This window comes from Caloenas nicobarica, chromosome 3, assembly GCF_036013445.1.
Source record: "Caloenas nicobarica isolate bCalNic1 chromosome 3, bCalNic1.hap1, whole genome shotgun sequence".
Classification (NCBI taxonomy): Eukaryota; Metazoa; Chordata; class Aves; order Columbiformes; family Columbidae; genus Caloenas; species Caloenas nicobarica.
In genome coordinates this window covers 70054001-70066510 of record NC_088247.1, presented here as the reverse complement: position 1 = coordinate 70066510, position 12510 = coordinate 70054001, and the positions used below count along the sequence as shown (strand labels likewise).

General features: G+C 34.5%; 1 protein-coding gene across 1 annotated transcript in view; it reads left to right on the top strand.

Annotated features, from left to right (window-relative positions):
• Positions 1-12510, top strand: part of ADGB (androglobin) — a 106784-nt gene that overhangs the window by 19262 nt on the left and 75012 nt on the right. The window contains exons 4-8 of the mRNA XM_065632031.1: positions 2270-2341; positions 3596-3784; positions 9116-9255; positions 10441-10527; positions 12259-12461. Of these exons, the coding sequence (XP_065488103.1) occupies positions 2270-2341; positions 3596-3784; positions 9116-9255; positions 10441-10527; positions 12259-12461 (691 nt within the window). The remainder of the gene's footprint in view (positions 1-2269; positions 2342-3595; positions 3785-9115; positions 9256-10440; positions 10528-12258; positions 12462-12510) is intronic.

Below are 12510 nucleotides of genomic sequence, written 5' to 3'. Positions count from 1 at the left end.
TAATGAAAAATTGCTACTCACCTAACTGTGTCATAAATAGAGGAAAATTAGTAGAGATTAGTTCAACAGATAAAACTCTCTTGACTATGCATAGTCGTCCTGTCTGGGAGACAGTCGTACACCGAGGAGTTAGTGATGCACGTAGCAGTGAACCTGTGCTGTACACACCACTTGTCCCTCAGGCCAGCGTGGTGCCAGCGTCATCCCTGGCCACTGGAGGAATGCAACCAGTGTTTGGTAAGGGGGGAGCCTGCAGGAAGCTCCCTCTTGTTACCTGCAATGACACCATGTGCATCTCCTTGCCTTTACCTAAACGCAGGAGGGAGTTCTTATGTGAACATCCTTTCTGTTTTACAGCAGAAATAGTGAAGAGATGTTTTCTTGTAAGAAAATTCTGTAATAGCTCAGATACTATCATACCTCAATAACAGCAAAATGGGGTAACTCTTTTGATAGATGGGGTCTGCACAGAATTCTGTGTGTGGATTAGAAGCCTGTTTGGCGCTGTTGGACTTGGGGTTGCCAGTGTCTAAAAGGACATAAGATTATCTATGTTAATCCCTTCCTTTATAGTTAGCTCTAATAATAGCATTTTAAATGATACTGTATGGAATCTTGAGTGCCTTTCTTACTGAGATCACCATGGACCAGCACCTCCTGGTGCAAAACATCATGGTAGTATGTCCTCCCAAGTCAGCTCTGCTCTTTGACTCTGCATTCATTTAGAAGACACCTGGACAGAGAGGTGCCTTCCTGTTTTTATTTGTGTTCCTGTTTTCTCACTTAGAAATAAGTGTCATGGCCAAACAAGTTCTGTTTGTGCCAGCTAAGGCTTCCCTTGAGTGGGTACCTGAGGTAAATATCTGTGCTGAAACCATACATTAGCTTTACCAGAAGTATAGTACTTTTTTGCACTTAAGCTGTTGTTGTCTGCATACAGAACATGTCCACATCTTTGGCAGTACTTGTCTGGAAGGTAACCATAAATTTTTTAAATTGTGCAAGGCTCTTGCTCAGTTTATATTTAAAATTAATTGCAAAGAAAATAAAGAGCCTACCATGTCAAGGGGTAGTGTTCTCTAATGCTGTTGCTAATCTGAGTTTTAAACTGTTTTTTCTTCAGATGAAATGCTGAAGTTGTAAAACACTTTGACCACCCTTCCAACATTTTCAGGCTTGTCAGTTTTCCTTTTGTCAGATTGTCAGTTCTATTTTTTATTAACTAGACACTAAACAGGTCCAAGTTTAATTTTTAATGGAAGAAGGAGAGGGGGAGGTCAGGGGAGTAATTGACAAGTCCAAAAGATTGGATGAGAAATGCTGCCAAAATGCATAAACCAAGTTGAGGTATTTGAAATATGAAGGCAAGAGAGCTGGCAGCCCAGAAAGCCATGGAAACATGTATCTGTCTTAAAAATATTTAAAATTTATGTTTAGCACACTATGAAGAAAGCATTCGTTTTCTTTAAGACCTGATTAAAACTGCGGTGCTTGTTTCGGTCCAATGTATTTTGAATCAAGAAGCTATGATTGCTACACATTTTATAAGTTGTTAAAAACTGATTTAAATGTCAAGTGACAAAAGTCTATTAATATGATACATGTTGCTACCTAATCTGTTAGTAACTATAAAAGAAAGCGTAAACAAGACTATTTAGTGTGGTAAGCAAAGAATCAAGCAATGATCACCAGTAAGTGATGAGAGGCACAGATATATTTAGTTCAATAAACTACAATCCTAGTATGTTATTGCTAAACTGGTTACAAAAAAGAAAACAAGCTGCATCAACAAATGATAGTCATCAAAATTATGTAATGCAGTCAAAGGTTTGATAAAGTCAGCATTCATACCGACAGTACCACTACTTGACCACGAGGAAACAAATCTCTTTGAATCTTGGTGGGGGAACAAGGAAATCTCAAAGTATGAGACATTGTTATGATCATTATTTAAATGCAGAACTGCAAATATTATGAATAAATTGAGGGAATCTCAGTTTAATTATGTAATTATTTCATTTGGTACTCTTTAGATCTGGTAAAAATACGGATTTATTTTAAATTCTGAACATCTGCCTGCTGAGACATTTTTATTAAGAAATAGAAAAGCAGCTACATGATATGCAAACTGACAGCCCTTAGTTTGCAAATGCCTAACAAGTGTTTGCTAAATGTCTAACATTTGTATGTCGCTACTGTTGATGATTAGTGCTCATTTAATTGCTTCCAGATAGTTTAGCAATGGACTAAAAAATTTACTTTCTCCTAGATTCCCGTGGTTGTCAAAAATGAAACCTCATTTGACCTTTTTTCAGCAAATGAACATATATTTTGTAGTGAGGTAAGTAGAAGTACATTAATGTCCCTTAAAAAAAAATCTTTCATTCTTTTAAACTCTTTTTAATTTTTTAAATTTCACTCCAAACAGTTGTGACAAATTTTTAAAGTGAAAGGAGAATGATGAGAATAAAGAGGCAATAAATCATCTAGATTTGTATAAGTAGTGTTTACCTTTTTTAGAATTCGAAAAGTTAAATCGATGGTAAGAGATGTTCCAAACTTTTTTTTTTTTAATAAAACGTACAGTTTATGCACTACAAAGATTATTACTGGATAATATTATCTAAAGATAATAAGAGCAAATAAAAGCTATATTAGAAAGGATTGATATTTTTCATTCAAGCTTTCTTGAAATAATGTTCTTAGTGTGCCTGCATGTATGTGCAAATCTCTGTAATCTAGCCAGTCTTTTCCTTCTCACCAGAGTTGAATAAACAGTTACTGAATGTATACAAATCAGGGAAAACTATAAAGCAGGTAGAAAGAAGGCATCTGAGTGCCTTACTGAATTTAGTATTACTTTATAATTTCCATTTCATTCAATACTTCAATGCAAATTCAAAATTCAGTGCTGGAGAAACTGTGTGGGAAGAAGCCACCAGAAAACAGATGATATAAATTTTGCTGTCCATAGAATAACTTCTTAATTTTAGGGCAGGTTTCTTGTAGTAAAATTTTTTTTTCACTGTAACAGTCTGGTAATTCTTGTGAAACTATAGCATACATCAGAAATCCGCGTGTTAGAAAAACACATGCATTAAAGCATGATTAGTTAAAGCTTCTATTTTAAATTTTTAAAATTATTAAATACTTATAATGCATTAAGATTGGGTTTTACTCAGTGCAAATAACAAGTATTAAAGCCAATATTGATGGTTAGCATCTCTATTTAGTAATAAGCAATTAAACAAGTGGCAGTTCACAAGTCCTGTGACATAATTTGTTTTGAAACCACATGTCCTCATTTTTCTTTGGTAAATGATGAACAGCATAATTTATGTTGTACCTTTACTTAGTTTTGTGACATTTTGTGTTACTGTAGATATTATGGTGATTTTCAGAAAAGTTGTACCAGTGCAATTAATTTCTACATTTATACATTTATACATGAAACTATAGTTTTACATCACTTCTTCATTTAAAACAGGAGCTTATTTATTCTTCGGTCATTGTAATATAACTTGATTTTATTTTTCTAAAAGATGTCCAAAAAGTTATTTATTTGGTTTTTTCTTTATTTTTTCACTGTTTTCAGCTGATGAGATGGATTATAAGTGAAATTTATGCAGTCTGCAGGATATATAATGAAACAGCTTTAACTAATGAAACATCCACACTTTTTTGGAAACCATGGGAACACATTTATGCCTTATGTAAAGCTACCAAGGGACACATGCCACTATACAATAGCTATGGAAAATACGTAGTGAAACTTTATTGGATGGTGAGTACTTTCTTCCAACAATATATAAATATTATGCCACTAGCATGGCAAATTTTAATGGTTAGAGTAAGTATTAATTTTTATTGAAAAGACATGCATTTGTAGAAGTGTTGACAAATTGTCGATGCATGTTAATAAAAATACCTTTTACAGTTTGTGTGATTTTTGTACAACTTAAAGCTGTTTTTTGAAAAGGCAATAATCTGTTTTTATAGATTATGTAGAATTTTGCTGATTGTTAGGATTTGTTTTTTCTCTGGACACTGTAAGAAGGTACTACTTCTGAGTTCATTTGTTTATTACATTGTATAAAGAAGATTCAGTAATGCCAGTTGCTAATGTGGCACATGTTCAAACTATCTATTGAAACAATTTTTCTGATATTTGTGACATTTTTGTGTGTGTGCCAACAGCAGTTTTCAATGTCATGCCTTAGCCTGGAACACGATTTTAATAAATTTGGCAGAAAATAATTGCTTCATTCTGTATGATATAGTGAGTGGTTAAGATAATGTTGTTTTAAGAAGAGATTAATTTTCACCATTTGTAGTTTCTTTGAGCTGCAAGTGATACTCGGCATCCTATTTCTAAATCACAGGTCAGCTTATAGTCCAATGTAAACTGTTTTTAATTTGGCACACTTACAGAAATTTTATTTCTTTTGTTTCTTCCTTATACCTTTTTGTTTTATGAAAGTTCTTCTTGTTGATGTATTTGGTGTTTTTTTTACTCTGTGTCTCAAAATGTTATGATGACACTAATCAACGTGTGTGTGCTACCTGAATGGAAATTCCCCTATACCAATTGAATGCTCAGTGTTTGTTGGCTTTCACTAAATAAGAAGAGATGTTTCATTTCATTTTTGCCAGAGAGAAAAACATGAAGACTGATTGTGAGGTTTGCAGTGCACTATAAACGATACGATTTAAATTCTCGCTCATTAAGTTTTAGCCTTTTTTTGTTGGACTCTTAATCTGCTGATTTTTTTTTTTTCTGTGCATGCATTAATTGATTTGAGATAATATGCAAAATATTTCTGTTCCTGTGTAGTGAATGATAGAATATGGAGGTTGATGCAGATGTTTAGTGGAGTCAGACAAATGGCCCACACCTCTGGTGTATTAGGATTAAGAATGTTTTTTATTGTTTAAGTAATTCAGTTGGCTGACTTTACAGAACTATTTTTATCCAATTGTATTTAAAGGTGATTAAAGACTTCCAGTGAGGGGACCATTTACTGAAGGTGTACTGGTAAAACCAAAACATCCCATGGAATTTCTAAAGATAACAGACAATAACTCATTTTACAGTCAACAGGGAACACTTAATTTAATATTGAACCTCATACTAATGAACAGAGAAATAATCACTGACCCAAAAGTCAGAAGTTGTCTATGTTGTTAGGGTTATTCTGGTTGCATTTGTCTTTTGCAAACAGAGTATGTCATGAAACGCTAAGACATATAAATGACCCTATTAAACTTCCAGTTGCCCAAACTTGAAAATATTTTTTTACACAGTCAGTTGGAAACATGAAGTTGGAAGTGTTAATGAAAACTTCAAGGCATCCCATTGGACTTCTAAACAGATTGAATTCATGAAGACAGAAGAAGTTATACTTAAAAAAGGAAACAAAACCTAAAAAAATAATGTGTAGAAGCTTTTTTTTTAAAAAAAAATCAATGCTCACAAATACAAATGAACAGCTAAGACAATGCAGATAGCTGATTAAGCAGGCCAAAGGTACTAATTAAGTTGCTAACAGTATTGATATACATTATTTAAAACAAGGCTATTACAAGTTGCTGATAATAAAAACATAAACAGCAATGTTAAGAACAAAAAAACCAAACCAAAACAACAGAAAACAAAAACAAACAAACCAAACCAAACCCCACAAACAACAACAAAAGCCACCAAAAACCCAAGCAAACAAAAAACCAAGAAGCAGTTATTCAGTGAATATTTCTTCTGTGCCTTGGCAGGCTGAAAGAGATATATCTGTTCCTTGGCACACTGTGAATTGAGCAAACATAACAATCTCTAGAAAAGTAGGTTTAGAGGCTTCAGCTGCTCAAGTTAAAGATTTTCGTATCAGTAGAGCCAGGTAAGCTATGGACATATCCAGAGTGCCTGCTTGAGGTACCTGCTTTAGGCATCACCATACCAACTGTCTCTAGCAGGAGAATTGGAGTAGATTAATTTAGGTAGTGGTCTGTTGTTGTCAATGGGAATAGGTGTGGGTTTTTTCCAAGGGTGATTAAGTTTTCTCACATACTGAGTGAGGAGCTATTGGATTTAGTCAAACAAACATTCAGAGTTTCTGAGGGTTTTCCTGGATCAAGCAGCTTACTTAGGGCTTTGTATTAGGTACATCTCTCTGGGCAGATACCAAGCAGTAGATGATTCTGTGAGAGCGCTTGAAAAGTTAAAGAGAGCTCATATCTTTTATCAGATGGCTGCCATCTCTTCTTTTGCATAAAATGTGATGGTTAGAACACTGGTGAAGGAGTGGAAGGACTCAATATTCCCTTCTCAACTGTTAACCAAAGCTCCCAGTTTCTGCAGGGAATGCTCTATGACTACAGCTTTGACTAGTCTGCAGAAATGTTCATCATAGGACCAAAACCCATAGGGTAACACCTGGATTATTTTCCAAAGTTTCAGCACCATTTGGACCTCAGACTGTCATGTGTTTAATTTGGGTCTCTTCCAGCTTACTAGAGGTTACGAAGGCATTGCGTATAGTTGATTACAAATGGAAAAGAAGATAATCCTGGTGGAGAGCTTCTTAGTGATATACAAAAAGATCCAATAGCTAGAATTTGACTTTAGATAAATTCAACCCAAAATATGGCATAATTAATTAGAAGGAAAGGCAATTAAATATTAAAAGAACTGTTGAAGGAAATGATATATTCAGCATTATTTCATATCCTTAAAATGTGATGAAGTAATTAAAAAAAAAAGAAAGCTCAATTTGCTTTCTGGGATAGTATGTTATTAATGCATATGCATGGAAAAAAACAAACAAACAAACAACAAACCTCATATGGCAAAAAGGAACCACCAAAGACTGAAGGAAATGCAAGAAGAAAAGAGGAGAATTGAGAAAGAACAACCCAGAGGGTTTTTAGCCCATAGTAAAAAAATAAAATAAAAAATAGAGGTGTCTTGAGAAGATGTTCTCAGCCAATAGGAGGCCATCAAAAGAAAGAGCAACAATAAGTATAAGAACGAAACTCAAATGTGGGGGAGAAAGAGGTTTTATGAGGGCTGTGTTTGTGAAAAGGGCTGATGTTGTTAATGAAAGGATTTGGAAAATGCAATGCAAGAGTGCAGGTCAGAATACTCAAGGACGACACTCTTAAATGCATAACAACAGAAGACAGAAAAATATATCAGAAGAGAGGAAGAGAATATATATATAATTCAGTAAAGAGTAAACAGATTTTGTTTTCCTGATATTCTTCATGACAAGTCTCCGTTTTACCATTATTTGAGAGAATCACTGTTGCTCTGTGAAAGGAGAGAGCACAAACTTCCCATCTCACAATGTTTTTAGAACTTCAGAGTAAAGGAACTTGCATCACACTTGGCACAGATGATGTTCCTGGAGAGGGACAGCAGCACGTCAGTGCCTCAGATGGATAAGCTGGCGAAGTTTTGTGTTGGAGATATGGAGAGCACCTCGCAGTTGTATGCAACACGTCACTTAGAAACACCTCAGCACAGAGTTCTTTCAGAAACCTCTACAGTTAACGAGTACAAAATAATTACTCAAACACTTCCATGACCCTTGGAAAATTGCTCATATTCTATGTCTATGCTGGAAACCATTATTCTAGTGATCATAGTATAAAAACTTCCTGTGATTAACAGTAAGGAGGAATTTATTTTACATTTCCATCACACTGTTAAATTGTTCATAATTTCATCCATCTTTTGGAGTGAACATACATGTAAACAAAGCAGGGGAGAGCTTTTGAATGGCTGCACTTATGTGTGTTGCAGTTTGATATGTGTCTCTTGAGACGAAATAAAGCCCTGAGCATATTATTTTTATTTTTAAACAATCCTACACCATATATTTGTATTAAGAAAAAAATTACAGTTCTAATACATTATAGGTCAAATATGATATTTTAAAATGAATTTTCATGCAGTTTGCTATTGATACATGTCAGTAAGCCAGCACTGAGGAAGAAATAGGAAAGCAGTTAAAACTGGAACAATCTCTCAACTCTCCTGTAAGGGGAGCACTTAGCTGATTTACATGCCCGTGCTTTCCTCATCCCTTACTACTTCCTCCACATAAGGAATAACTTATATTCATATAGCAAATAAGAGTTGCATAAGTTTGAGAAAGCAGAAATTATGTTGCTCAGGTTCCTCGGCAGAGGACATTATTTTCCATGTGAATTTAATGCTGCAGGGATTGCGTATGCATGTGATAAAAGACTATATTTTAAAGCAACTGTAAGAGTTATCAGGGTGTTTTAGTTTCTTCGTCACTTTTGGTTTGGTTTTGTTTTGGGCCTTTGGGTTTATTTAATTTCTTCTGGTTGTACAGCTGTATTTCACCGAAAGAAAAAGAGGGGAAAAAAAGAAGGTCAAATGGTGGAAGATTAAAGAAAAATTGCAAATGAGAAAAGGCAAATATCAGTAGAGACAGAGGAGAAACGGATTTCACAGGAGAAAGTGGGAAATTAAATGAAAAGAGAGAGGAAGCACAGTGGAAGAATAATGAACTGGTTGAAGTAAAATACTGTATTGAGTCCTGAGGGGATTGTCATCCACCAGATCAAACTTGTGGATAATCCTTTTTCACATTGGCACAATACTATTTCAGTTCTACCCCATGTACTGCTTTCACTTTGCATTCCTGAGGTTTATTGAATTTGTTTATTTCTACTTGAGCTTATTTCTACCATGAGCTTAAAGAGGCATTTGCAAAACTGCTAGCTTAGTCAAGACTTTTTTTTAACCATTACTGTTTCTTAGGTGTGTCATGGCAGCTGAAGAAAGAGCAGTGAATGCATGCATGTGATGGACTACACGTATGAGGGGAAATATGTTTGGAAATAGCTGCAATGAGAGTAACCTCTGAAATAAATAAATCAGAGCAGTAATAAAATGCTATGAATACTGTTTCCATGCTTCTCGGATATTATATGAGAACTTCTTTTAAATCCAGCTGTAATGTAAATCAAATTACGGTAGAACTGAGTTCTTGGGAAAGCGTTGAGAGTTCTCTTATATACATGTTCTGTTTCTAGCCTACAAACTCAGTGTTTTCTTTCTTCTTTCCTGCCCCTCCGTCTGTCACAGGGGTGCTGGAGAAAGATCGTTGTGGATGACACTATGCCTTTCAATGAAGAGGATAATTTGTTACTTCCAGCTACAACTTGTCGAATTGAACTCTGGCCAATGTTGCTGTCCAAAGCTATCATTAAGCTGGCAAATACTAGGTATGTTTAGTCAGTTCAGTTTGTTTGTGAAGTCACATGGAATTTGCAAAACATTGTTTTAGTATAATGGGAAATATACTTTTCTAAACATTTTATAATGACAAATATACACTTTTCTGGAAGGTGACATAGTAAATCAGTAAAGCAAAGTCCTCTGTAGGTACAGAATGTGCAGTGTTTCCTTTTTAGGTGTGCGTTTGTACACTGATGTACAAAAAAACCTTTTTAAAGAAACTGGAGTACTCTCCCTGTTTGCTTCATCTGTTTACCATTATTCCTAAACAGAAAACGTGTTTTTCTGACAAATGGAAATGTCCAAGAAGTTTTAATTGTCAGTCTTAACCAGTATTGAAAATAGAATATTGTAAGTTAGAAAGTAGAAGGTGGCCCATCGTGCAAATTATTGGCGATTGTGGCTGCGGTTTCCTATGAGTTGAGCAATGAATGGCAAGAGTTAAAATGACTAAGCTTCAGAAAATAATTAAAAACACTGATCTGGATCGTCAAGCTTCCCTATTCTCATTGTATCAAGTTATGTTTGTTGGAAGAGTGATCTAAAGTACTTCTACACAGGGCAGGGAGTTGCCTAGAGCTGCCCATTGGGAAACTCTGCTTGCAGGAATGTGCTTGAAACACTGTATTTCTCCAGGGTTTGTCATGGCCAAGTCCTGGCATCTTTAGTCTTGGTCCTCTCAGGATCTACAGGCAGAAATCTCTCTCACACTGTAGGAGACTGTATCAATTTGAACTAGTGAAGTGTGGTACACTGGAAATACAGCCAGCTCATGCACAAAAACCTGGGAGTTAGAGCAAGTACTCAGGAAATGAAGTTCTAGATTCACATCCCTTTTCTAGAGTGAGGGATTTCAAACCCTCATCTTCATCTCTGCAAAAAGAGGCTTCACTGTGTGCAAGTATATGTAGTATGCTTGGTAACAATGTTGATACTGTACCATTGCGCTAGAGGGAACACTAAAATAACAGGCCTCATGGAAAGGCATAAAAGCAAATTTGTCTTTGTAGGCTAGTTGTCACCAGTGGATAAGGAAGCTCCTAAAATTGCAAGTAACAACTGGTTTTTCAGCAAGGCATTCTGTTTGTGTATGGTCTTGCTCCTTAGACTACAGAGTTTACTGTGAGTTGGTTATATTATAATTCTGTATAATGTTTGGTTTTGTCTTACAGTGTAAACGAGACTGGAAAAAGAGAGTTGGAGGAATTTACTGTTCTACACACACTGACTGGATGGATACCAGAAGTTATTCCTCTCCAGTAAGTTCTTCTATTAAACAATTCACATATTAGTTGTTTACTATCTAATTATCTAAGACATTATGAAAAATAAAGCTGAGCCCTAAAACTCCTTCAGTATCAGTTTTGGGAAGTGTACATTTTATATTTATGGCACTTGAGAAATGTGCCTTCAAGGAATGCAATTTTATTGTGTTTTCTTTGTAGGTCATACAGTTGCTTGTAAGCTCTTTATCATGTTCAGCTGATGCCTATTCTTTACAAAATTAATTTATTTTAAATTAATATTAAACACTATGGTGAATACAAGGTTAGAGATATCTATGTTTCATCTAGTATACAGATACAAAATGTCTGAAAGTAATAATAATAACTTTATATCTGAATGTACTATAGAAAGTATAAGTAATGAACTTGGAAGTAATCAACTTCACTACTATGATGTTTTCACCTTTCAAATTGAAACAGTTGATGTATTTCTATTTCCAAGCAAAACCAGTATTGTGAACATATATATAATATATATATATGTATTATATATGTGTATATATATGTATATATATGTATATATATATGTATATATATAAAATATATATATGTATAACACATATATAATAACATTTTTCTTGTTTCCTCTGTGTCTAAGTCCATTTTGCAGTTTTAAAGATCAGACATACTATTTTTCCAGCTTGTCATTCCTTTTACTGAATGAGTGGCTGGGATACAAGCTCTAAATATCTAGAGTTTTTTTTAAATGACAATTTTTTACTTTTTCATGGATACATTCTAATGAATACATAGATAACATGTAGTTTTGGTTTATATATAATTTATTTAGGCATAATTGTTTATTTATGACAGTGTTTCAGTATTAAATAAGTTCCATCAAGGACTATTTTAGCCCTTATTTCAGCGATTTTTATGTCCCAAGCTGTGCTTGCAATTTAGAGTTTTGATAAATTTGTGTCTTATAGTAGTGTGTATGTAGCCCACAGACTTAGAAATTGAAGTAACCTAAATTTCCTTTATGTAGTTAGTTTTACATTTACAACAGCAAAAAATAGTATTTATGAATCTGGTACTTACTGCAAATATATTACATTCTGGAATAAGTAAATGTGAATACCAGGGGAACTTTGCAATAGTAGTATAAGATGGCTTTAGCTCATCAATCAATCTATTTACTTGTTTGTTTGTTTGTTTATTTTAAGGTTGCATGCAGTTACCTTGCATGAAACTTTTTCATGGCTCTGAACTATTCATTCGGTTTTAGGTTGTTTCTGGAATCACTGAGTTTCTGTGGAGAACCAGTATGGCTGCAACTGTTATATCCAAAAGCTGTTGTGGCTGGTGGAATCAGTAGAAAAGGCAGGAACGACCTGTTTTGTAACAGTTAGGGAAACATATTTTGGAAGGTTTTTAATGAATCAAGTTATTATATGGTATAGTTGCAAAGTGGTCTACAAATTTCCCTGCTGCAATGTTTATCTACAAAAAAGCTTTAGAAAGGATGCTTTATTTACGTGCTTCTCTAACCACTATATCTTTTTTTATGGATCTGTCCATAATCTGTTTCTTAACAAATTGGCTGATACACAAAACCAGACAGGTGTGTTTTATTTACTAAAATAACCCAGTAACTTTTCTAAGAATTGCACTGTCAGTTGTAGCATAGTGTTGTCTAAATGAAAATCACACTTTTTTTTTCTTATTGCAAATACCATTGACATATACATGTGTTTGTTTTTAAAGGCCTGGATGCTTGGACAAAGTCTGGGGCTTTTTGAAAGACATTGTGCCAGAATTCAAGTTGCCAAATGAAAAAACTCCAGAACTTGATATTCCTCAGTCAGATACAAAACCAAAAGACACCACAGTCTCAGAGTTAAAACATGAAGTTTCATCTGTGAATAAGCAGTCAGATAAACCTGAGAAAGCTGATAAAATTGGCAAAGGTCTGTAATTTTAGGTAGTGTTATCTTTGTAGGCCAAGCATAAATAAAG